This window comes from Mytilus edulis, chromosome 3, assembly GCF_963676685.1.
Source record: "Mytilus edulis chromosome 3, xbMytEdul2.2, whole genome shotgun sequence".
In the NCBI taxonomy this organism is placed as follows: Eukaryota; Metazoa; Mollusca; class Bivalvia; order Mytilida; family Mytilidae; genus Mytilus; species Mytilus edulis.
In genome coordinates, this window is record NC_092346.1 from 91306481 (window position 1) to 91331641 (window position 25161).

Genomic DNA, 25161 nt, shown 5'->3' on the forward strand with positions numbered 1-25161 from the left:
TCTGATAAATGTAGAAATTACAAAAAGCTAGCAAAATTCCCATCTTTGTATTTTATTTGTGATACTAGTTCTGAGAGAATATTGGACCGTGAGTTCATATAGAAGAGTTTTTCGGAAGTTAGTAAGCGTTTATGTGCTCGTCAACAAAAGTCTTGTACACGTTGGGGATCGGGTCTCAAGTTGCCTTCGGGATATGGCTCACTCATTGATTATCACCATACTCTAAGTTACAGTAGTCAGCCTCTGTAGCAGCAGCTCCGCCCTTTGTGTATCGAGAAACAACATCGACGCTGCTTTTAATTCGGATATCCCTCTGTAAGTAGAGCCTCTTGTTCCATTTAAACCTTTCGTTGTATAGCCTCTTGCAAAATTTCAACTTTCATGTGCGTTGCATCCTGCTTAATTTTGAACTTATTCAGCCTCTGTAGCAGCAGCTCCGCCTTTTGTGTATCGAGAAACATCGATGCTGCTTTTAATTCGGATATCCCTCTGTAAGTAGAGCCCCTTGTTCCATTTAAACCTTTCGTTGTATAGCCTCTTGCAAAATTTCAACTTTCATGTGCGTTGCATCCTGCTTAATTTTGAACTTCATATGTAGTGATTCCTGTTTAATATAGGCGTTTTTATATGCGGTACCTTTTAATCCATAGCTTCATCTCGGCCTTTGTCTCAGTTTTTTCTTTACTTGGCCTGCCCTTCTAATATTGCTCCCTTTTGTAGGATAAGGGCTGTTTTTCGGGATATAGTAAGCTTTAAACAAGAGTGCACACGCTGAAGGACAACGTTCTACAGTGAACGGAGGATTTGTTTTGGATCGGTTATTTATTTTTGTAAGCTAAGAGGACAGGTTATCTATTTTCTGCACTATTGAAGCAAGATTTTTCAATTTCATTAAAGCAAGGGACTGATTATTTATTTTCACAACTATAATTATAATATTCGCAAACATACAATTTTTAATTTTTTTTTTTTTTTTTATAATACATGTATAGTCAAGTCAATATATACAATACCATTTAATCAGAATTAATCATCATCCTCTGCAGAAATGAATCTTCTATATTCCCAACTGCATACATACAATGTATTAAAGTTTGGTTGTATCTAGTCTTTATTTTAAAGTATTGGGAATCATGTTTGGCCGAGCGGAGCGAGGCACAACTTTTTATGATGGGTTTTGGACCTATTGAAGGCACAAGAAGCTATAGAACAAATGATGCAAAATCATGCTTTCTGGGTGTTTTCCAGACCCTTTCTTAATCTGAAAATGAGCTTGAAGTTCTGTTTTAATAATCATATCAAAGCAAAATGTATAGATTCAGTGTAAGACTTACGTTTCTAGGGACAACATCAAAAGACATGATAAAGCAAAAATGTAATTCACATAGTTAAGTCTGTGGCTTCTGGTTGGTTTTTTTTAAACTCATCATGATCAAGTTAATAACAAAATTACTAAATTACAAAAGGAATTCAACACTAACAGAATACAGAAGGGAAATTAATGAACAATAGACAAATAAATAAGAAACGTTGATTCCGAAAAATCAGGGGCTACGTCTGAGGGAGAACAGAAATTGCTTCTTGCAAGACACTCGCCATAAACACAATTTGATATAGAGACGAGCATTTGGTTTTGAAATTTCCTACATGAGGCATTTGCCTCAATGTATTCATGGCCCTGTAATAAAAGTGAGGTCAGTGTTCCTGAGGAAATATAGACACCAATTTTCAAACATTTCAAGTATATTTAAATAATATTTATACTTTATTATTTAAAGATTTGGGAAGACTGTATGCCCCACCTACGAAAGTAGAGGGCATTATGTTTTCTGGTCTGTGCGTCCGTTTGTTCGTCCTGCTTCAGGTTACAGTTTTTGGTCACAGTAGTTGTTGATGAAGTTGAAGTCCAATCAACTTGAAACTCAGTACACATATGCCCTATGATATGATCTTTCTAATTTTAATGCAAATTAGTGTTTTGACCCCAAATTCACGGTTCACTGAACATAGAAAATGATAGTGCAAATTTCAGGTTAAAGATTTTGGTCAAGGTAGTTTTTGATGAAGTTGAAGTGTTCCCTGTGATATGATCTTTTAAATTAAAATGCCAAATTAGAGTTTTTATCCCAATTTTATGGTCCACTTAACACAGAAAATGATAGTGCGAGTGGGGCATCCGTGTAATATGGACACATTCTAGTTCCTGATTTTTTTTGGGAAAAAAGATGAATTTATGAAGAATCTAGTGCCATCTTATACTTTCAATTAGACCTGCTGAGTTATTTATTTTCAATATATTGTAAGTCGGGTAATTTATTTTCAAACTACCACAGAACAAACCATTTATTTTTGTGATTATCAAGGCTGAGTTATTTATTTCCAAAATCCTCCTGGCCCCCCAATGGTCAATCAAATGGTCGTCCCTTAAGAACATTTGGTCATGGCAAAGTAAAGTAAAAGCAGAAACAGAAATTTTAGCATTTTTTCAATTTATAAAGAGACATAGCTCAACAACGGTGAAAGTGATGCCACCCAAATTCCAACTTGATATGAGTTTGGTGCTAATAGGCATTGTGTATAGGTTTTTTAATGAGAAAAATAACGACCCCTAATTTATAACATTTTTTTTGTGAGTTTTCTCACAAAAAAAAAACAAATATGAAACCAACCACAACCACTGAACTACAGGCTCATCACTTGACAGGAAAATAAAGATGTGGCAAGTTCAAAATGTTTTTGTTGAGCACTCATTCATTTTGAATTCTGTTCAGAAACTGCTATTGTTAATAACAATTTATACTTAATGTAAAATGTGTGTTTTCAGTATTGTATGTTTTTTTTTTAAATATTAAATTAATTCTTTGAATGGTCGCTAGATATCTACCGATAAACTATGAACTCCAAGGTTATTGACTAATATTAACAATAGATGATAAACAAAGCTGAGACTACTATAGCACTTTATGTGTAATAAAAGGCTCAGAATAAGGTAGGGTTCTTGTGTTCCATATATTTTCGAGTGGAAAATATAAAGTGAATTTGTAAATACCAATTAAATATTAAAATGATAGGTAATGTTCATTAAAGCCAAAAAACATAATTGATAATTTAGTAACGTTCTCTTTTTAATCTTTAATTTGTAGTCCAATAAAATTGAGGGAATGTGTCAAAGAGACAACAACCCGACCAAATAAAAAACAACAGCAGAGGGTCACCAACAGGTCTTCAATGTAGCGAGAAATTCCCGCACCCGGAGGCGTCCTTCAGCTGGCCCCTAAACAAATATATACTAGTCCAGTGATAATGAACGCCATACTAATTTCCAAATTGTACACAAGAAACTAAAATTAAAATAATACAAGACTAACAAAGGCCAGAGGCTTCTGACTTGGGACAGGCGCAAAAATGCGACGGGGTTAAACATGTTTGTGAGATCTCAACCCTCCCCCTATACCTCTAACCAATGTAGTAAAGTAAACGCATAACAATACGCACATTAAAATTCAGTTCAAGAGAAATCCGAGTCTGATGTCAGAAGATGTAACCAAAGAAAATAAACAAAATGACAATAATACATAAATAACAACAGACTACTAGCAGTTAACTGACATGCCAGCTCCAGACTTCAATTAAACTGACTGAAAGATTATGATTTCATCATATGAACATCAGGCACAATCCTTCCCGTTAGGGGTTTAGTATCATACCATCATAACATATATGAGAAGAACATAACCCGTGTCATGCCAACAACTGTTTTTAGAATAAATGTGTTTAGTTCCGATGCAAAGACCTTATCAGTGACTCAATATTAACGCCAAAATAAAACTACTATGAGATTTAAAAGAACTTAATGTATATAAGAAGATGTTTGGTATACATCAATGTAAAATGCTTTTCATGAATATGTGGCTTGTCTATGTTGATACATTTATTGTGATATCTACATAGATTCTAAATTAACTATTTTTACATCTGTAATTGTGTCAATTTAAAATAATCATAAATGGAAATTGTTTAATTGAAATTCAAATTCCATAAAAAAATAAGACACTGAATTTTATACCTCAGACTACATTGAAAGATTGTTAACATTCTAAATTATTCAGTAGCTATAACAGACAAATGATAAAATAAGACATATAATTTTATTACAAAAACATAACTAAGAAAATAAATATCACAGTTCATCAATAGTCATTTGAGAAGCATAGTCTTTATAGAGTACTGTCCCTTTATCTGGATCAACAGCCGCTGATAACATCTCGTCCATTTCTTCTTGTGTGAAGGGTTCACCTGTCAGAAAAATAATACTGATATAATTGACTAAAATGACATTCTAATTATAGATTTAACTTCAAATACTACAAATTTTATACAGTCTTCATCCACTTTTTAAAAGGTAATATAATTTTGGGGTATATTAACTGTTGATTTGTGCACTGTACAACAGTTGATTCATATATTATACAAAGTTTATTCTTGTATGTAAAGTTTTGTATCAATAAAACAAATTTTATAGGTAGTATCAAATAATAATCATTACAGAAAACAGGCAGGCCAGATTTAAAATCAGCCATATAGGATGCACAGGGGCAGATCCAGCAATTTTAAAAAGGGGGTTCCAACTATATCCCCCCTCTCCTCTTGATCCGCCATTGATGGATAACTTTGTATATAAGTTTGAAGTTTGAATTTATTTTATTATTTAACAATTCATTTCATACCTAATAATGTTGGCAGTTTCCCAAACACATGGTGCAAAACAGACAGCTTCAGGTTTGCTGTAATGTTAGAACTTTTATAATAATATATAATTTGTATGTACCGGTACTTGGTATTGATATTACATACCTTCTTCCATCATATATTTTGTAAGTTCCTCTGCCAACAGAAAGCCTTTTCCCTCCTGATCTAATACGTGGAATGCTTTTAATATCATATCTTCAGGTTGTGGTTTATATCTGAAAAGTTTTAAATATATCTTATTTTCTCTCATTAATTATAGGTAAACGTAAATAAAATGTGTACACTCTTTGGTCAAAAGGCTGACATCTGGAATGATATGTAAACTTCATCTTTAAACTTTAATTTTGTTTACAACTCCATATCAATAATATAATTTTCATCTCCTGATTGCCAAACAATGGTCACACCACTAACATACAGCATCCCAGTGGTTAAAATAAGAGAATAAAACTTTCTATGGTGATTTCCATAACTCGTATAACTGACCACAATCACTGTAGTAAATATCCGATCTTATGGATAAAAACCAAATCCAAATAATTTGAAAACAAATTACTTTTTTTATCTCCAGACACACTTCTGAGTTAAGAAATAAAGATATTCATAGTTTTGCTTTAAAAATAGTCAAAAAGATGACATTTACTATGATTTGTGTAAATTGTTCCAGTACTGGAAAGCCATTTCGATACTTCCAGCCGCTCCATTTACATTAACATATCACCATACACATTCATTGTCTCAACTGAGTGTGTACAGAAACAGTGAATTCGTATTTGCTTGATTGGTAGATAGACCAAGAGATCCATTTCAGGATTTAAATTTGTTATTGCCAGTTAAGCAAACTATGGGACAGCGGTAAGAAAAAAGATATAATCATATAGAATGAATGCAACAAATTGTTCTTTCTTTATTCACTACAGATTGTTACAAATAAACTGTTCACCTAACAACCAATGTACTGATCAAATACTCAAATAATGTAAATTCAATTAAAGTGTCTTACTTTCTTTCCATCAATGTTTTTGTCATCATGGGTAAAAACTTTTCAAATCGGATATATCCTGTAGGTTCCTCCTCTTCTATCTATCAATAATAAAAATATACATTAACAAATTGATTTTAGTACAATGAGGTACCCTCTTCTTCTATCTGTCAATAATAAATATATACATTAACAATAGTTGATTTTAGTACAATTAGTTATACAAGGAATAAACATATGCATAATACAAACATGCTTTATATATTCATCAAAAGTAATATGCATTGGATACCCTTATTTATTCAAATATTTGTAAAAGTATTCACTTATTTAGTAATTTGAAATAATCTGTTCTCAGAATTTTGTTGTACTGTGTAATTTGTTGACCGATATTCATAAACAAACTAACAGATTGCTTGCAGTTACTGAAACCAAGCTGAAAGTTCTATAATCTTCTGATGTAGAAATCATGTTTTCTTGATAGTTCTTTCTCTTTAATGCAAATGTATGTGTGTGCTGTATTTTCATTTACAACAAATAACTAAGAGTTTTCATTATACAGTTACTGGTTAACTTCCATTACAACTCCATGTAGTTGTAGAAAGTCAGATAAATCTAAAAAGAGTGGTCTTTCTTTGCTCACATTCCAGATAGGTGTAAAATTATTTCAAATATGCTACATGTTTTACCAATATTTCTATCTTTGTATGATCACATTTTTCTTACCTCTGCCAAAATGTCTTGTAATTCTGCTTCACTAGGAACACAACCTAGTGATCTAATGATGGTACTTATTTCTCTATAAAATAAAATTATATAGGTTCAAGTAACATGAAGTGACTTGGTAATGAAGTAGTTGGTCGACATCCATAATAAAAATATCATTTACGTGTAAACTGATCATAACTGAGGTGGATGATACATGTAACTTCAATCATCAAAAAATTAAAGGTGTCACTGCATGCCATAAAATTTGTCAATACATGAAGCTTTTAAAAATCATTACATCTTGTTTGTTTTTGAGGCATTCAGTACTTGAAAATTAAATTCAGTACAATAAATCACCTGACATCAACTGTCTGATTGCTTTCATTGTCAAAAATTTCAAATGCATCTGTTATTCTTTTCTGTATATCAGCTATTAAAGAATCTGAAAAGTATAAGTTAATGAAAAGTATAAGTTAACATTTAAAGGACATGTACATGTTTTATTCTATTTTCAAATAAGGTTTTAATAACAATTCTTTCAAGAGAAAATTATATCAATATACATGTGAATTATATTATAAATTGGGTATGTACTTCATAACTGCATCACTAAAGGAACATGCAGGTTCAAAATGGGATGGGCCTTGGACATAGATACATGTATACCGTATAGCATGTTATTTTTCGAGATTTTCAATGAATAAGGTATACAAAATATTTTAGCTGTTAATTTTTGGCGGAATTTATTTTAGTGATTTTGTTCTATCCGCGAATATAAGCAAAAATTTACACCCTGTGAAAATAACCCGCTATAAGGTAATAGAATGTCAAAAATCAACTAAAGAGCCGAATTTAATTGCTAATAACTTCAGTATGAAGATATCAATACAAAAACGCATAAAAACGTCAAAAACAAAAATATACTGTTAAGCCACCTACATGTTTAGCTACATATAGTTATGTTACTATATATTGAAAATCAAAATTAACCCCTAAATGTTGATATACATTGTTCATGTAGGCACACTTGTGCTACCAAAAAAAGATAAGATGATATATAAACTATCCCAAACACTGTTAAGCAACAAATGACAACCAGGTGCTCCGCAGGGCGCAGCTTTATACGACCGCAGAGGTCGAACCCTGAACAGTTGGGGCAAGTATGGACAAAACATTCAAGCGTGATACAGCTCTGAATTTGGATTGTGATCAAATTTTTGACATTACATGGTTTTTTTTTACACAAAACAAATGTCAAGATTTTACAAATCAATTAAAGATTTCTTCAAACTTTTTAAATCTAAAATTAAATAGTTGACACAGCATAGGTTTCTGACACAGAATGAATGTGGTCTAATGAACTTAAAAGTTTTTTTTTGCCTTTGAGCAATTTACTATGCTGTTGAATATTAATCCTCTCAAAAAAATGTTTGAAGAAATTTTCTTTTTATTTAAGAAATCTGAAATGAGAAAAATTTAAACCCCCCCTTTTTTTTCACATCCCCGTTTCCCTTTTTCCAAAACTGATATCAATTCAAATTTCTAATGGAGTTTGCAACAATAACTACTCTTTTAAATACATCATAAAATATTAAAATGTAAAATAAAGTGCTTGTTATCACTGAATGGTAAAGATTGGGTGGTAGTAAAAGTGAATATACATTGTTTATTGTATAAAACAATAAAAAAAAACTTCATCAGCAACATTTTATATTGGCAAATTGAAGTTATTTACATAAAGTTATTGGCAAATAAAAATAGAAAATGACATCATAGTCATGTCTGGCAAATGTCCAACATACATTATCTAAAAACATTTTAGATAAGATAAGGAAAAAAAGCTTCATCAGCAACATTTTATATTGGCAAATTTCCAATGAAGTTATTTACATAAAGTTATTGGCAAATAAAAATAGAAAATGACATCATAGTCATGTCTGGCAAATTTCCAACATATATTATCAACTACTATTCTATACAAAGAAAGATAACTCCAATTGAAAATTAATTGCTATAGTACAATATTGTGCAATTAGATATTTCTTGCTATTGTGCAATACTGTGCAAATTGAAAATTTCTTGCTATCGCACAATACTTGATATGGAATCCTGATTTGGACCAACTTGAAAACTGGGCCCATAATCAAAAATCAAAGTACATATTTAGATAAAGCATATCAAATAAGCCCAAGAATTTAATTTTTGTTAAAATCAAACTTAGTTTAATTTTGGACCCTTTGGACCTTAATGTAGACCAATTTGAAAACTGGACCAAAAATTAAGAATCTACATACACAGTTAGATTTGGCATATCAAAGAACCCATTTATTCAATTTTTGATGAAATCAAACAAAGTTTAATTTTGGAACACCATTTGGACCAACTTGAAAACTAGGCCAATAATTAAAAATCTAAGTACATTTTTAAATTCAGCATATCAAAGAACCCCAAGGATTCAATTTTTGTAAAATCAAACTAAGTTTAATTTTGGACCCTTTGGACCTTAATGTAGACCAATTTGAAAACGGGACCAAAAATTAAGAATCTACATACATAGTTAGATTCGGCATATCAAAGAACCCCAATTGTTCAATTTTTGATGAAATCACACAAAGTTCAATTTTGGACCCTTTGGGCCCCTTATTCCTAAACTGTTAGGACCAAAACTCACAAAATCAAACCCAACCTTCCTATTATGGTCATAAACCTTGTGTTTAAATTTCATAGATTTCTATTTACTTATACTAAAGTTATGGTGCAAAAACCAAGAAAAATGCTTATTTGGGTCCCTTTTTGGCCCCTAATTCCTAAACTGTTGGGACCTAAACTCTCAAAATCAATACCAACCTTCCTTTTGTGGTCATTAACATTGTGTTCAAATTTCATTGATTTCTATTTACTTAAACTAAAGTTATTGTGCGAAAACCAAGAATAATGCTTATTTGGGCCCTTTTTTGGCCCCTAATTCCTAAACTGTTGAAACCTAAACTCCCAAAATCAATCCCAACCGTTCTTTTGTGGTCATAAACCTTGTGTCAAAATTTCATAGATTTCTATTAACTTAAACTAAAGTTATAGTGCGAAAACCAAGAAAATGCTTATTTGGGCCCTTTTTGGCCCCTAATTCCTAAAATGTTGGGACCAAAACTCCCAAAATCAATACCAACCTTCCTTTTGTGGTCATAAACCTTGTGTTAAAATTTCATAGATTTCCATTCACTTTTACTAAAGTTAGAGTGCGAAAACTAAAAGTATTCGGACGCCGGACGACGACGACGACGCAGACGCCAACGTGATAGCAATATACGACGAAAAATTTTTCAAATTTTGCGGTCGTATAAAAACATCACACAATTGACTTTAGTGTCAAAACATGTAAATAACAGAATATTCATGAATCAGCAACATTAACAAGCATTCACAGCAAATGCAAAACAATGAAACTTTAAAGACTGCACATTTTGTTACTGGTTTAATCATGGGCAAAGTCAGGTAGGGTTTAAGTACGCCTTTGTGGAACCCTTAAAATGGAAAAAATTAAACTTGGGCATACTAAAAATAGAAAAAAAATCTAACTTGCTCAGAGGTTGGCAAAATTATAAGGTTTACACCCTAAAACTCAAATCCTGGACCAACCCCTGATAATGCTGTAAAAACTGGTTGAACTAATCACTTTCCGAAGGAAAATGACTGTACCATAACATTCTTAATTTTAAAAGTACAAATGTTTCTGGAATAACCTTTAATAGGTAGCTCAAGACCAAAAAAGTTCAGAAGGCAAATGCATAAAACGGTTAGGCATAGAACCAAAACTTCAAAAGGGCATAAACTATCTAACAGTATTTAATGTATACTGAAAGGGATGTTATCTTAAGGGTCTAATCTAGTTTTGGAGAGGGAGAACTGCTTCCATGAGAGAGTATGGAGAAGTGGCCAATTTCTTTGAGAAGTGAAATTCGGAAACGTTTTGGTTGCATGGTGTTTTCCTGCTTAAGAGAATTTTTTTGTATATGCAACAAAAAAATATACTTGCAGTTGTTTCATATGATATTGTACAAATGTAATTATTGAAAAATCTTAATAAAGCTTTAGACAATATATAGTTGTTATTTATTTATTCATTCATACTGTCAACTTTAAATTAAACTTAAATAAAATGTGTTCCTTGGACATCCAGTAGTAGGCTAGGTATATCATGATTGCCTTCATTTCATGTGAAGCTGCCTTAATTTAGTTTTTAAAGTCCAGTTTATCTGATGAATTCCACATGACTGTACAATATAATTTATATCACAACTTGTCATTATTTTGTAAAACATTTGTGAATGTCAAGAACATCATGTCAGTTGTAAATTGGGATTCCTGTGAAAGATATAAGCTTATAAATGAAGATATGTGGAGCAAACTTCTTTCTTTTTTTATATAATAGATATCTTCTTTATTAAGAAATGGACCTGAATAAAATCCACTGCTGAATATAAATGTTTTATTTTGATTCAGTACACATAATGATATTACAATACAAACATAAGAGATTTTTGTCGAATATAATGCTGATCACAAGCTGGCCATGTGTCGTACATTTGCAATCACATTATCCATCAGCTGTCCTTCTACCCTTTTATTTTTCAATTTTTAGTCAATGAATATAAAAATTCCACAGATTATGCGAGATAAAAATCGTTGTAAAATGATAATTCAAACAGAGGCTAAGATTACTATTTGAATTGTTTTGAATGTTAATACTTTGCTATGAAGTAGTCGGCCAGGTAGATTTAGATTTTAGAGATTCTCAAATTTTTTTAAAGATTTAAATCATCGTTTTGCCAGCAAAATTTTAGGCTCCTGGCTGATCTTGGTTTTATTGCAATTATATAATTGAGAAGCTTTAATTTTATTTGTCTTGTATTTATGTAATATATGTATAAAAAATTCTTTGCAAAAACAAAGCAAACATACATTTACCAACATGACCAAACATATTACTTACCAACACCCCCTTTGTAAAAGATAATGTCATTTCAATTTCAGCTCCTTTAGATTCATTACTTACTATAGTTACATACTGTTAAAAAGAATATTGTGCACATGGTGACACCACCTAATGGTGTGTCTGATCTTTCAAATTAATATCTTAAAATTACCACATGTATATCTCTGTTCTATTATAAATTGTTCCTGTTTTAATTTGTAATGTATTCCTTATAGGGGGTCACATTTGTGAAGGGGGTCTGATCCAAGATCCCGCAAATTGTTTAGTGAGAATCCTGTTTTAGGTTTCTCTTTGCCGTAATAACTCATGTAATTTCCAATGTCCCGCTAGACTTTGTATCCCTTTTTCACACTTAAATATGAGACATTCATGTGTCAGGCTTAAAAAAATTGGCCAAATCGTGTCAACTTGGACCCAAATTGAGACCCATCCTTTACAAAATGTTGTCTGTTTAGTTGTATTTTTAACAGTGGCATATATTTATTTAGCATGAGTTTTGGCTATAAACCATAAAACCACAAGTTTTTGCTAACCATAATACAAGGTTCAGCCAACTATTTATTTCTTAAAATGTTCTGTATCCAGTCAGGAATATGGTAGTTGTTATCAATTAGTCCTTTTTTTGTATCATACATGTTTGGTTTTTTTTTTCAGTTGTTTTCCTCCTATATCATATATGTCGTTGATGTGTTTCCGATGTGTTTCCCCTGGGTTTTAGTTTTAACCAGTTTGTTTTTGCTGGATCGATTTAGTTCAATTGCTTATCGTTATCCTGCTGTTGCTTTAATTTATACAACTACCAGCAAGCTGTGCATCTGAAAATAATAACAATATAAAAAAAAAATTGGTTCTCGTGAAAGTTTCATACAAATATTAGGATAATTTATGATTCAAAACTGCAAATTTATTTCCTCGACCTTCATCAGTAAGGGTATATATTTATGGAGAAGTTGTTTAATAATGATGGGATCGTGATTGTGAATTCCTACCCGCGTTTTCCTTCTGTTCAGCATCACCCATCTTGTTTATATTGGTTGCTAATCAGTGACCTTGACTTGTAATTATCTCCCCCTGTGACAAGTGCGATTTGTAGGGAAAACGAATTTAGGAATCAATGACAAATCGTCCCACTGGAAAATCGCCCCACACCTAATCGCACCACTTTTCCACAAATCGCCCCACTCTGGTTTACCAACTCGCCCCACTTATGAAAAGGGTAAAATTCTATTGAAAATAGGTTGGATAAATTGTCCCAATTATGAAAAGGGTTAAAATCCTTAAGGTCTGCCAACTAGCCCCAATCTGAATCATGACAAATAGAAAAACCACGATAAAAAATTATTAATGCCAACTCGCCCCACTTATAAATTTCTCATTTATGTATGTTTTCAAACCATAAAAAAAACTTACCAATCAAATTTTCATCAACAATAAAACCTGCCTTGTCTTTTTACTAACAAAAACAAGACCCACGCTTATTGTACATCTTCATCTACATCATACGACGATCCATCATTACATTGATGACTATACGTCGGCGCATCGCAAACAGACACTTAATAAAATGTAATAACCAATGAGTGCAATAATTCAAAAATAATTTTGTGCAAAAACAAAACAAAAATTAACACATTTACATATTTACAAACAGGTTGGATATCTAAATATACTGACTCTGGATCAGTATTTTAAACTGATCCAGGGAGTTAACACTGATGACGTTTTGTGGAAGTGAATTTCACAGTACAACTGTGAATGGAAAAAAGCTGTACTTGAAGTAATCTGTTCTTGTGTTAAATGTTTGGTATTGTAATGAATTAGTGAATCTGGTGTTTTTGACTGGCTGTGGTAAAAGGTAAAGGTTTGGGTCTACTGCAATGAGATGGTGTGAGATTTTGTACAGCATAGTTACTCGATTGATGTTTCTGCGAGTTTCAAGTGACTTCCATTGAAGATAGTCAATCATGGGAGTGACACTACTGGTGTTGTGGTACCTGTTGGTGACGTAGCGTGCTGCCCTTCTTTGTACTTTTTCAATGTTGTTTTTTTTTTGTTTTTGGGTGTGAGGGGACCAAACTGAAGAGCAGTATTCTAAATTCGAACGTACCATGGATTTGTATGCTAAACTTTTTGTTTCTTCCTGGTTTATTTTTAAGTTTCTTTTAAGAAAGCCTAAGATCTTATTTGCTTTTGCAGTAATGTTGTTGATATGTGTGTCCCAAGACATGTTGTGAGAAAGGGTGATACCGAGATAATTGTGCTGACGGATTCTAAAATGTGGCCTTTTAATACGTAGTCATGTTTGAATGGTGACTGTGATCTTGTCACAGTGAGAGAGTTGCATTTTTCTGGATGGAATTGCATACCCCAAGTTTGTTCCCATTTGGCTAGGCAGTTTAGGTCAATTTGTAGTATGGTACTATCTTGGTGATTTGTTATGTTTCTGTATAAGATACCATCATCTGCAAACAAGCGTGTTTTTGGTGTTACTGCTGCAGGTAGGTCATTAATGAAGATGAGAAAAAGTAGTGGACCCAAGACTGAGCCATGGGGCACCCCACTTACCACAGGCATTTGACTAGATACCTCTCCGTCAAGGGCAACCTGTTGCGTTCTGTTATTAAGGACCCCGGCAATTCCAGGTATTTCCTCTTATGCCATAGTTATCCATCTTCCTTAATAGTTTTTTTGTGAGGTACATGTACCTTGTCAAATGCCTTGGAAAGGTCTAAAATAATAAGATCGGTTTGTACGCCATGATGGAGGTTACTAAGTAGTTCATGACATAAAGTAAGTAGTTGTGTTTCACAGCTGCGTTTAGATCTGAAGCCATGTTGATTATCCACAAGGATGTTATGTGTGTCCAGATGTTTCAGTATGTTACTTACAACAATGTGTTCAAGCAGTTTGCAGCAAATGCAGGTTAGGGAGACAGGTCTGTAGTTACTGGCTAGGTATTTTTCGCCTTTTTTTTTAAAATAGGGATCACATTTGCCTGTCTCCAGTCTGTTGACACATCTCCTTTCAAGAAAGATGTATTGAAGATGAAAGCGAGATGAGGTGCAAATTCAGGTGCAAATTGTTTAAGAATGCGTGCTGGTATTTCGTCTGGACCTGTAGCTTTAGATGTATCAAGATTTTTCAAAAGTTTTTCTATGCCATTTGGTGTAACATGAATTTCGGCCATAGATAGAAAGTTGTCTGATAGAGTTGGTATTTTTTTTTTTTTTTTTTTTTTTTATTATTTTCAGGTGTAAAAACAGAGTGGTTTTGTTTATTGAGTATTTCAGCTTTTTGTTTTGTGTCGTCTATCAGCATACCCTCAGATCTTAATTGTGCAACTCCCGAACTGTCTTTTTTGGTGGACCTAATATAATTCCAATTTTGTTTCTGTTTTTGCGAGGTTTGTAAGCTTTCGTCGTAACAAATGATGTTTTCCAGATATGTCCAATAAGCTTTTCTTGTCTCTTTCTGAATCAGTTTTTTTGTTTCCCTGTACTGTTTATTAATTTTACTATGCGATTCTGTTTTCATTTTTTTTGTAAATGAACGAATGGGCATTCTCTCTAATATTTACTTGAAAGTAACATTTGTCTTCAATGATTGCTCGTTAGGGTTGGATTATTCTTAACTTCAATGATTCAAAGACAAAAGTAACCAATCCGGTAAATGCTTAGTCCAAATAATTATGACGTCTGACAAGGCTATTACGTAGGAAGGCGTCGCAGAAAGAAAAAAAATAGCCTTGCCAGACGTCATTATTATTTGGACTCAAAGTAAGTGCTATGATAACAAATTGCTGTTAATTGAAATCCTTAATATTTAGAATTATAATTTCAGATTTAGTAAAACATCATTTGATTTCAATAATAATAATAAAATAAATTTTCTTTTTTTTTTGCATTCTGTGTAGATTAGTTTTTTTAAGGGGCGAGTTGGGGCGATTTGCCAGTGGGGCGATTTGGCCTGCTTCACGAATTTAGGAGTCTAAAAATGTATTCTGTTCTGGTTAAGAAAATCTCTCCTTCAAAGGAACACTTCGCACAATGATGAATAAAATGTTTATATATCTATATATACTTAAAAAGACATATATACTCAATATAGCATTCCACATTCATGGTCAATTCGGCACCAAATTATATTTTAAAATAAAAAAGATTTCAATTTTAAAATATTTTCATATTTTTGTGGTGTTTAATTTTATCAGTTACATTACAAGATCGTTAAAATCATCACATCTTATTATATTATAAAGCAGTTAAAATGGTTTTTTTTTCTAATTCCATGAATAATTTTTGATTAGATTTCTATTCGATTAAATTTTCTCAATTAAATAATTAACATGTTTTTTATATTATCACTGATCGCACATGGAGAATAAACTAGGAATTGATAGGAAACAGCAAATTAAAGTTATTTCTAGCATATTTATGTTCATATTGATTTGCAAAGCACGAAACTTATTGAAATAAATGGAAAACCAAAACCTAACGGATTTAGAGAAAAAAAGGTTAACAAAAAAAAAATCTTGTAACTGTTCTGTCCCCAAGAACTTATATGTTCCGTATGTCAAAACGAAGATTTTACATTGTCAGGTAGTGCCAAAGGCTAAAGATAACAGGCAAGTCGTGCCTACCTGACATTGCAAACCTCCACAACGAACAAGAGACGATGAGTATATATAGGACCTAAATCAGACATACTTTCATGATAGAGATCAATAAGAAAGAAATCAATATTTTCAGATTTACAGGTACAAAATTGACATTTCTACAATTTGACAATCAGAAATCCTCTTTCGAAAAACAACCGAAGTTCTGCTAAATTTATTTTAAAGAACAATAATTCAATCGGAAGAAACTGCTATTAAAGTTGATATTGACAAAGGGAGAATATGGACATGGAATAAACTTCCTTGTTCAGTGGCGGATCCAGAAATTTTCATAAGTGGGGGCCCACTGACTGACCTAAGAGGGGGCCCGCTCCAGTCACGCTTCAGTGATTCCCTATATAAGCAACCAAATTTTTTCCCCAAAAAGGGGGGGGGCCGGGCCCCCTGGGCCCCCCCTAAATCCGCCTCTGCTGTTGCCATCACAGGTATTTGTCTCAGATCCCCCTATATACCTTAATATAACACTTCTGACGAATCACGATAAGGATATTTTGCCGAATCAATGTAGAACCTCGCATTTTCCCGTTTCTAAGCCTCATACAAATAAATTTCATATTTCAAGACACTATACGTATATTGTCTAAATACAATTCAAAACAATAAAAGAAAAGAAAAGAAAATAAGAAAGAAAAAAAAAACGACAATGACAACTAATTACAGGTTGTATTCCCTCTGAATTGAAATTGTGTTGCTGAGAAAAATTATAAGGTTCTTTTCTTTTTTTTTTTAAATGCATAGAATATTGGTGATAATCATATCAAACATTTCTAATATAACTTCAAACGCAATCTTTTCATGAACACGATTTATATAGAAATAAGAAGATGTGTTATGATTGCCAATGAAACAAATAGCCATAAACACCAAAAAACTCACATTTAACCGTGTATAAAGTAAACCATAACAGACACCTAATTTCTAAATGTGCAAACATTCTAAAGAGAACATCAACGACCTGATTTCAACTACAGTTATGCTATGTGCTAAAATATTTTTGGGAACATCAACCAACAACAAATATGACTTATATTTTCTGACCTTCAGACAGGCACACAAGGAATGTTGCGGGTTAAACATGATTGTTTGAGCGCTCAGCTCTGGTCTAAGATGGAACACGTAACACAGACTGTACGACTTGTATATATGATGACTAACATCACCTCGTTTGAAGGAACGTTATTGGTTCTTTTGTTTTTCTGCATTTACAAGTTTGTACAAATTGTTCTGGTCAACACGAACAAAGCAAAAACAAAAGAATATTATACAGACAACACCCAAAACAATGCAAAATGAAGAACATAACGATAACATCATGAACAATGCAAAATGAAGAACATATCAACAACACTACAACAATGCAAAATGAAGAACAAAACGACAACACCACGAACAATGCAATTTGAAAAACAAAACGATAACACCCCAAACATTGCACGATGAAGAACATAACGATAACACAAAGAACAATGAAAAATGAAGAACATAACAATATCACCACGAACTATGCAAAATGAAGAATATAACGATACCACCACGAATAATGCAACATAAAGAGCACAACGATAACACCATAAACAATGCAAAATGAAGAACAGAAGAACACAACGATAACACCATAAACAATGCAAAATGAAGAACATAACGATAACACCATAAACAATGCAAAATGCAGAACACAACGTTAACATTCCCAAACAATGCAAATGGAGAAACACAACGATAACATTCCCAAACAATGCAAAATGAGAAACACAACGATAACATTCCCAAACAATGCAAAATGAGATACACAACGTTAACATTCCCAAACAATGCAAAATGAAGAACACAACAATAACATTCCCAAACAATGCAAATGGAGAAACACAACGATAACATTCCCAAACAATGCAAAATGAAGAACACAACGATAACATTCCCAAAGAATGCAAAATGAGGAACACAACGATAACATTCCCAAACAATTCAAAATGAGGAACACAACGATAACATTCCCAAACAATGCAAAATGAAGAACACAACGATAACATTCCCAAACAATGCAAAATGAAGAACATAACGATAACATTCCCAAACAATGCAAAATGAAGAACACAACGATAACATTTTCCCAAACAATGCAAAATGAGGAACAAAACGTTAACATTTCCAAACAATGCGAAATGAAGAACACAACGATAACATTCCCAAACAATGCAAAATGAGGAACACAACGTTAACATTCCCAAACAATGCAAAATGAGAAACACAACGATAACATTCCCAAACAATGCAAAATGAGGAACACAACGTTAACATTCCTAAACAATGCAAAATGAAGAACATATCGACAACACTACAACAATGCAAAATGAAGAACAAAACGACAACACCACGATCAATGCAAAATGAAAAACATAACAATAACACCCAAAACATTGCAAAATGAAGAATGCAAAAAGGAACATAACGATAAAACCACATACAATTCAAAATGAAAAACATAACGATAACAGCACATTAACAATGCAAAAAGATGAACATAATGAAAACACAGCGAACAATGCAAAATGAAGAACAAACAAAGAACAAATGAACAAAGCAAAAAGAACACACAGACAACAATTACAGCATGAACAGAGCAAAAAAGGAAATAAAAAGGTTAACAGTGATGCTCTGGTTTTGTCAGGAATTTCTGATCTATAAGTGGCAGCAGAAATTTTGCTTTTGGAAAGTAAAAGAATCAGAAAATTGGTCACATTCTGAGATGTGATGAAAGGTAATTAAATATATTCTTATTTGTAGAATAATAAACAAGGATGAAAATATGGAAAATATCATAGATCATTGTGGAATTCATGTTATGGTAGTGACACCACAAAATTCTAACTTGATCTGTTTTGTGTGGTAATAAGCATTGTGTATAAGTTTCATAACATATGGTTTTGGCAAACTAAAGTTCGAGAATGGAAACTAAATATTCAGAATTTTTTCCATTTATAAAGGGGCATAACTCTTGAAAGGTTTATGATACACCACCAAAATTCAAACTTGATCTGTGTTTTGTGGTAATAAGCATTGTGTATAAGTTTTATAACATTTGGTCAAGGTAAACTTAAGTTAGAAACAAAACTAAAAATGTAGCAATTTTTCCATTTATAAAGGGCATAAGTCTAGAACAGTTAAAAAATTGAAAACAACACTTTTAATAATTTCTTGCGTCCGAAGCGCTTTTTTGGATTTACCTTCATCAGGAACGCTCAAAGCCAAACATTTGAAATCTGAAGATAGATAAGTACCGAGAATCTTTGAAGAGCTATATGTCAAATATACCTAAAATAAATAGTCAAATTCATCTAAAGCCAACTTTGCCTGAGGGAGTTGAAACCTTAGCCATGACTTAGGGGACAAGGCCTTGAACTAGTTGTCATACTGATTAGTACTGATAGTTATGCAACTTTATAGAAAATATCAATGATGTATCATAAGTAGTTCCTATCAAACTAACTGAACAACTAGATGCATCAGCTAGCTATGTCTCTCTGTCCAATACTTCATCGTAGGAGAGTCAAAAATAGTAACTCCACTTATGAGGACCTAGACAGGAAAACCTCTAGTAATATATTATTTCTTTATGTATCTATAAATTGGGAAAATTGATTTTAATGGTTCCTATAGTTTTTTGCCGCTTTCAAAGACTTGACCTAATCACCTGTCTATTGTGGAATACAGCAAGCTACCTGCTAGATGTCTTTTGGTTATATTTTTTTGTGGTTTAATGTATTATATTGTTTTCATTAATTCAGAAATTGAGTGTTATCAATTTATCCACATCGTCAATAGATTCCAAACAATTCAGAGTTTGAAGACTTATTATTTAGAGACAGGTCTTTGGTTGAAGACTGCATGTTACTCTCTAGATGTATTTTGTTATTTTTGTCTTTGGGTTGCTGTCTCATTGACCTATACACCTCATCTTCTTTATTCATGTATAAAAATTAAACTCAGATCTTATAATTTAAATAAGCTTTATTAATCTAATTGCATAGATTAAGACACATACATACATAAAGTTCTGATAAAACTTCAGCACCATATTTCACACTCTCTATCTCACTATCTATCTCACTAACGATTTGTCAACCAGTCAATTCAGGGACTTGATTTTGTAGGAAATAAAATATGAATATCTTAATAATAGGTTACAACAAGAATGTGTCCAAAGTACAAGGATGCCCCACTCGCACTATCATTTTTCATGTTCAATGGACCATGAAATTGGGTAAAAAATCTAATTTGGCATTAAAATTATAAAGATCATATCATATGGAACATGTGTACTAAGTTTCAAGTTGATTGGACTTCAATTTCATCAAAAACTACCTTGACCAAAAACTTTAACCTCAAACTCCCACTTTCATTTATTATGTTCAGTGGACCGTGAAATTGGGGTCAAAAGACTAATTTGGTTTTAAAATTAAAAAGATCATATCATAAGCAACAAGTGTACTAAGTTTCAAGTTGATTGGACTTCAGCTTCATCAAAAACTACCTTGACCAAAAACTTTAACCTGAAACTCCCGCTTTCATTTTCTATGTTCAGTTGACTGTGAAATTGGGGTCAAAAGTCTAATTTGGCTTTAAAATTAGAAAGATCATATCATAAGCAACAAGTGTACTAAGTTTCAAGTTGATTGGACTTCAGCTTCATCAAAAACTACCTTGACCAAAAACTTTAACCTGAACGGACGGACGCACAGACGAACGGAGCCACAGACCAGAAAACATAATGCCCCTCTACTATCGTAGGTGGGGCATAAAAAATACATAGATTAATTATATGTGTCTTTGGAAGTACTTTTTCACAATATTGCAACACTATTTCATCTTTTGTTTTAAAGGATTACCTTTTTTAGGTGGAAGTTTGTAAAAGAATTCACAGTTGTTCAACAACCATAAATAAAGGACTATCTATATAAAATATAGAAACTATTTGAGTCAAACAAACTCTTTTTGCATCCTTGCAGTAAACTGGTGAATTAAATTTCGTTATATGTATTACTGATTTATAAAGGTTAACTGTAACTTATATTTTATAATCTTTAAGTATTAAATTTGAATTGAACAACAAAATCTTTTGTTTTCGTCAGATAATTTCTGTTGCCAAAATATGACCTATATAAATTTTGCAAGAAATATACATCGGATTTGATGTAAACCTCAATAGTTCTGTTACATAATTGTAGAATAAATGATAGTGCTTGTTTAATCTTATGTTTAATACTTTGATATGTGTGATTGTCATAAAAAATACTTTGGTAGTCCATAAATCTAACTGTATGAAAAGTTTTTTCTCTTTCAAGTCTCTTGGAAGCCATGTTTATAATGATATTCAATGTTCTGTAACATGTGAATTTCTTCAGATCCTACATGATAACAGAGTGAATTCTTATCTCAATCTTCAACTTTCTCTTGTGTCATAAAGACAACTAATATATTTAGGTTTAACAAAATCTGTAATATGATTGATTGAAATTGAACGAAAATAAGAACATCTAAATGGAATGCAAAGTTTTGTTTACACAAAATGATAGATTTCTGTATGAACATACAAGTATACGATTGTATCATCCTTATACGAGTAGAATAAAAAAAATGAAGTCACATAAAATGAATCTAACAAATCTGAATTACCTCCCCTGTTTTACTTGCACAACATGACATGCATACTAACAAATCTTGATTTCATTCACACATCTATATCAACTACACAATGACAAAACTATAAACACTAAAACACAGTACAATAGTATCACTCTAGACAACTTGGTTGTCCTTTCTAATATAGCCATTTGTTTCATGTTTAGTTTTCCTTTAAAATATCAGATTTTCTCTCATTTTATGTTTTATATCTAAATTGTAAAAACGTATTCATGTATATCATTTTTGTTTCAATTTTGTGTAGAATTTTTACTTCTTTTACAATTATCATTGATAAAAAGACAATTGTTTAAATGATTGTACATATAAATACTGCATCAGTGGCGGATCCACCTATGTGCATTGTAGTTTACAAATTAAATGTATATTTTTTCTGTAGTCTTGTTATTTTTTTCGTGAGGTATAAACTAACTTGTAGCTAGGATTATAAGTGACTGTTTATTACTTTGTCTTCACAAATGAATAACACTTTAGCAGACACACTGCTATACAAATCATTTTATGTGCAGTTAAACTGCTATGACATTCAGTTTTTATTTGCAGTCAAACTGCTAGAACTGTTATCTATAAAATAAAAAAATATAAAACGATATCTAAGGAAAACAAAACAGAAACAAATATTGATTCTCGTTAAAAAATAAACAGTTTTTTTTCAGAATCTGTTAAAGTCTGTATCACTTTAACAATAACAAAAATGTTCCTAAACATATATACAGTATTTTATAGCATCAAACTTCATTCTTTCTTTTTATTTCTGAACAACAGATTTGGTGAAGTTTTGTGTGTTTACAATACATCTAACAAATGTAGACAAAATGTCAGGCAATTCAAAGAATCATTGGGAATTTTTTTTTTTGCAGGAATTTCTAATATTTTTGGTTTATATAAACAACCAAAATAATAAACAAGACGTAATGCGAGTAAAGCACATGAAATGGTACCTTGATCTCCTTGTATATTAATAGGAAGATTATTCTTAGAAACTTGGGGCAATATAAACCATTATTATATTGCACTCTACTTGGAATAATATTTCCCATTATTCATATAATATCTCTCGCTCAAATAGCTCTTGCTGTGATATGCTGTGATAAAGCCTTTTTGTGCTGAGTCTGCGTAATGCAAACATCAATCAATCAATTGTCTAATATTAAATTCTATCAGGAATAATATTTCTGAGTCTTCAGGAAATAACCCTTTTTATTTTTAATTTTCAATAGCTGTAAATGTGTAAGAATTACTAAAGTTAAAAGAATAAATCAACAACTATCAGGTGTATCATAAGGGTACAATGACATACTTTGCAGTTCCTAAAACATAAACCAATGTTAATGTACTGTTACCATTCCAGAATGGTTGATCCAGTGTTGTCATTACAGAATGGTTGATCCAGTGTTGTCATTCCAGAATGGTCAATGTACTTTTACCATTACAGAATGGTTGATCCAGTATTGTCATTCCAGAATGGTCAATGTACTTTTACCATTCCAGAATGGTTGATCCAGTGTTGTCATTCCAGAATGGTCAATGTACTTTTACCATTCAAGAATGGTTGATCCAGTGTTGTCATTCCAGAATGGTCAATGTACTTTTACCATTCCAGAATGGTTGATCCAGTATTGTCATTCCAGAATGGTCAATGTACTTTTACCATTCCAGAATGGTTGATCCAGTGTTGTCATTCCAGAATGGTCAATGTACTTTTACCATTCCAGAATGGTTGATCCAGTATTGTCATTCCAGAATGGTCAATGTACTTTTACCATTCCAGAATGGTTGATCCAGTGTTGTCATTCCAGAATGGTCAATGTACTTTTACCATTCCAGAATGGTTGATCCAGTGTTGTCATTCCAGAATGGTCAATGTAGTGTTATGATGTACTCATATAATGATATCCATTGGCCAACAAATGATATAAAAAAAATAGAATAATATCTGCTCAAATTACCATGACATTGGACACAACAGATAGTGGTATTTATGTTTTGCATAACACAATCTCAGTTGAAATTGAAAATGCATATCGATCTACTTTCTAGAATTCTTAATAAACTCTAATTTAATAAAATAATCTGTTTTCATTAGACAAGGTCTTTAAGTATTTGTAGCCAAATATAAATACAAGGAAATTAAAAAAAAACTATATCAACATACAGATTATATGTAAAAATCACAATTTTCTCAAGTATTTGACATTCAGTTCCCTTATACTTCCAACATATATCCTTCAGACATAATGGTTAATTCATTGAACAATGATAAATAAAAATTTGTAGATTTTCAATTACTTGTAGAATTTTGCACTGCACTGCAGAACAGTTATATATATATATGAAAATGTATAATGTAAAAATATATACACAAAATAAATACTCTCTCTAAAACAGACATGGATTTCAGTTAGACTGGAGCAGTTGATTGTAGTTTTAAAATGTATTCTCCAAAGAATGAACAGATTTCACTAAATAAAGGTCTTTCCTTTGGACATACGGCAGTACATTTTGTAATTAGGTCAATAATCTCCTGTGGACACATGTCCACCATTGTCAATTTTAAATCTTCTATTTTTAGATGTTTCAACACTTCATCGTCTGTAAGTGAAGTATAAGGCAGATCTCCAAGATGAAACACTTCCCAAACAAAAATACCAAAAGCCCAAATGTCACTTTTAACTGAAAATTCTCCATCAAAAACTGCTTCAGGAGGCATCCATCGTAAAGGAATAAGATTCTGAGCATAGGGGTAATATTCTCCTGCATATGCATCACGACACAATGATAAACTCGTTATTTTTAGTTCCAGGCGAGATGTCAGCAGCACATTTCTAGATGCTATGTCTCTATGAATATAGCGATGATTTGATAAATGTTCCAGTCCAGATGCCACCTGGTGGCACATGTTTGTCTTTTGTACAGCAGTTAAGGGAGGCACACGAGGAAACTGTCCACTAAGGCCACCTCTTGTTGCATACAAGAACTGTTTCAAATCACCCTGTAAAATAGGAAGTAAATATTTCATATAAAATAAATACAGTTATGAAACGAAAACAAAATCTGTCTCTTAGCTTTTTTAATCCTGTAATCAAGTTATGTGTATTTGCTTACATCAGATTTTACCCTTTCAAATTTGAACATTTATGATATTTTTAAAGGATAATATGAGATCAATAATTTATAAAAGAAGTCTTGTTTGAAATTTAGGTGTATGATAAATGCGCCATATTTGTAAGGGAAACTTTGATGGAGGACTCAGAAATTTGATCAATAATAAACTTATAAAAGTCGATCATTCTTCTTTAAAAAAATCATTATTTAGTATAAGGTTGTATGTTCAGATTTTTGTTTATATCAACA

The 25161-nt window shown here is 32.0% G+C and overlaps 2 protein-coding genes across 3 annotated transcripts in view; both read right to left on the reverse strand.

Moving 5' to 3' along the window:
- Positions 1 to 4129: 4129 nt before the first annotated feature.
- On the reverse strand, positions 4130 to 12526 carry LOC139514691 (dynein regulatory complex protein 8-like). The gene is made up of 6 exons (XM_071304196.1): positions 12422 to 12526; positions 6797 to 6881; positions 6458 to 6530; positions 5753 to 5832; positions 4855 to 4964; positions 4130 to 4296 (listed from the first exon to the last, which is right to left on the reverse strand). The coding sequence occupies exons 1-6, from the start codon at positions 12450 to 12452 to the stop codon at positions 4181 to 4183; spliced, it is 495 nt and encodes a 164-aa protein (XP_071160297.1). The 5' UTR covers positions 12453 to 12526; the 3' UTR covers positions 4130 to 4180.
- Positions 12527 to 24063: 11537 nt separating this feature from the next.
- The window catches only part of LOC139514688 (inactive tyrosine-protein kinase 7-like), a 91955-nt gene continuing 90857 nt past the window's right edge, over positions 24064 to 25161 (reverse strand). For both annotated transcript variants that reach the window (XM_071304194.1, XM_071304193.1), the window contains exon 17: positions 24064 to 24799. In XM_071304194.1, coding sequence (XP_071160295.1) covers positions 24209 to 24799 — 591 coding nt within the window. In that variant the 3' untranslated portion in view covers positions 24064 to 24208. The remainder of the gene's footprint in view (positions 24800 to 25161) is intronic.